Source organism: Atta cephalotes (genome assembly GCF_000143395.1).
Source record: "Atta cephalotes unplaced genomic scaffold scaffold00034, whole genome shotgun sequence".
NCBI lineage: Eukaryota > Metazoa > Arthropoda > Insecta > Hymenoptera > Formicidae > Atta > Atta cephalotes.
Genome location: NW_012130098.1, coordinates 368,055 through 370,876, shown reverse-complemented (window position 1 = coordinate 370,876; position 2,822 = coordinate 368,055). Strand labels below are relative to the sequence as shown.

General features: G+C 25.1%; 1 protein-coding gene across 1 annotated transcript in view; it reads left to right on the top strand.

Annotated features, from left to right (window-relative positions):
- Positions 1-1,316: 1,316 nt before the first annotated feature.
- Positions 1,317-2,822, top strand: part of LOC105621557 (aminopeptidase N-like) — a gene marked incomplete at its 3' end in the record, with an annotated part of 13,470 nt that continues 11,964 nt past the window's right edge. The window contains 2 exon segments of the mRNA XM_012203029.1: positions 1,317-1,801; positions 2,157-2,612. Of these exon segments, the coding sequence (XP_012058419.1) occupies positions 1,317-1,801; positions 2,157-2,612 (941 nt within the window).

Here is a 2,822-nt window from a genome sequence, read left to right as displayed (position 1 = left end):
GTATAAATCTTCTAAAAATTTTTTTATTCCTATCATTTTTATCTATTTTTAATTATTTCTAATATTTCTCAATATTATTGTTGAAATTTAGTAATTTATTAATAGTCTGGAAGCTATATTAATAAATTCATTGTCATCGAAGTTGATTATTTTATGCCATTTTATATTTAGATATTTTATATAAAAATATTTTAATGTGTAATCCAATGTAGTAATGAGAATAATTGAATTCACCAACAATCATTTTATCTGTATTCATAACTGCTATTCCTTTAGAAAATACAATCGACAGATCGTCCTATCTTTCGGCATTCAATAAATAATAAAACTAGGATGACGCTTAATTGTGGTGTGCTCGAAGAAACGCTATTAGCACTATTTATGTTTTTCTATTCATATTTATGTCTAATAAATGATAAAGATGAAATAGTACAAATAGCGTTAATCGCATCTCCTCAAATTCTATATTTCCTAAAAGGTAAACAAATTCGAAATATAACAGAATAAATCATTACCTCCCTGTTTGCCAATGTTAAACAAATACGAAAGGATCACTGTGTTATAGTATGTTTCTTGCTGAAAAGTATCATTTGACAAGCATAAGTTTTATTATTGTTTCTAATATTGAAATTTGCATTTTATTTAATAAAATTTTATTTAATAAAATTTTGCCGGAAGATTAACAAAGTCTTTGTGATCCAAATTGCTCGACTAGCTAATGCTTTCTGCTCGATTAAGATTTAAAGTCCAGTTCAACTGTCGATATAAGTCGCACTATTTACTGAAAACAAAAAATCACAGTTTAAAATGTGGACATCTTTTATTGACACGACCTTACAAATACGTATTTACATAACATATATTTGTTATAGCATCAGTGATATTGAAATTGTAAAGTCAGTATTTGAGGAGCTTTCGAGATGATAAAACGGTATTCACAATTATGTTAATATATTTCTAATATTAATTATATTCGGCTCATTGCGAGACTATTAATTAATTGAATAACTATTGAAATTCAACAGTATTTTAATCAGCAGAAGGATTTAATACATAAAGTAAGTAGTTAAAAAGAATAATAATTCGATAAATATTTATCTTTTGTTAAAAAAATAAAAATATCGTTATAAAAAGTATTCAAAGAATGCCAAAATAAAAAAATCTATTAAAGAATCCCATATGATTTATGTATAGAAAACATTTCAGTCAATTTGCTAAAATTATTACATTTCTTGCAGGTCTCATTAAAAATTGCAATAGGAAAAATACTTTTATGTTAAGTTTCTAAGTTAAAGGCATTTAAAACAGACATCAACATGGGATTTATAAAATTATTATTAAATCTCAGTCTACATATAATATTGATCACAAACAGCGTTTTATGTGCCAATAATGATTTAGAAATTATTTACCGTTTACCCAATAATACAGTACCATTGTTCTATAACATTTCTCTGATACTAAATCTTGAAGAAGACATCTTTACTTTTCACGGTGAATCCAATATTAAAATTGAGATTCGTTATGCATCATTAAATAATATAAGCTTACATTCAAAAAAGTTAGAATTAAATGAAACGGCGACAACGTTGATTAATGATAATGGTACAGTTTATAAACCAATAAAACATTCCCATGATAATGAAACGGATATCTTGACACTTAATTTCAAAAATGCATTATCACCCGGCTTTTACATTCTTAACATGAAATTTATTGGCTTTATACAAGAGAATAGTTTTTTCGAAAGTGGTTTTATGATATTTCCGTATACAAATAAAGGAAAAAATAATACGTAAGTGTGAAATGTTAAAATATTAAAAAGTATAAACTATTGTAAAATATTTAAAAAACTCGATAACATGTTGTTATTTTTGCAATTATACTTAAAAACGTTTTTCAGTATGTAAATTTAATTATAATGTATATATTAAGTAATAATTAATATTAGAATATATATATTATATATATGTATAATGTAATATTTAGTAGCTTTAATTCAAAATAAAAAATATTACGTATCAATTTTTCTTTATAAAAAAATTATTATTATATTATTATATAACAATATAAATAATGAGTGTTCTTAAAATTTTCATATCATCCAATATAAGTGGAAAATTTGTCGTTACTTAAAATATTTTATTAAATTGTAGAATGGTTGCAACGTATTTGGAGCCGAAAGGAGCTAGACGAATATTTCCCTGTTGGGACGAACCCGCGTTAAAAGCCATCTTTAATATTTCTGTAACGCATCATGTGAAATATCTGGCATTGTCAAATATGCCTCTAGTACAAAGGGAATTTTTTGAAAATAATATGACGTGTACGTACTTCAACATTTCTCCAATAATGTCCACTTATCTTGTAGAGATTATCGTAATCCCCATGATTGATTTTCACCATCTTTCCAACGAGAAAGAAACCATCAATGTGTGGTGCAGATCATCTTTGATATCACAAATAACATTTGTGTTTAATATCACTGAAATGGTCACGCCATTCTTGATCCAATACACCAATAATTCCGAAAAAGTACCGAAAATGGATCACTTCATCATACCAAATTTTCCGGTTGACGGCATGGAACATTGGGGACTCATCACTTACAAGTAATGTACTTAATTAAAAATAAATTAATTAAATTATTAAAGTTAACAAATATTATTCTTAATATTCAAAATTTAGTAATTTAGAACGAGTGCGTATTTCACAGATATAAAAAAATGCATATTTTCATGTTTAGATTATCTAAAATAGTTAATGTGTTTAATATACATATATATATATATATATATATATATATATATATATATATATAT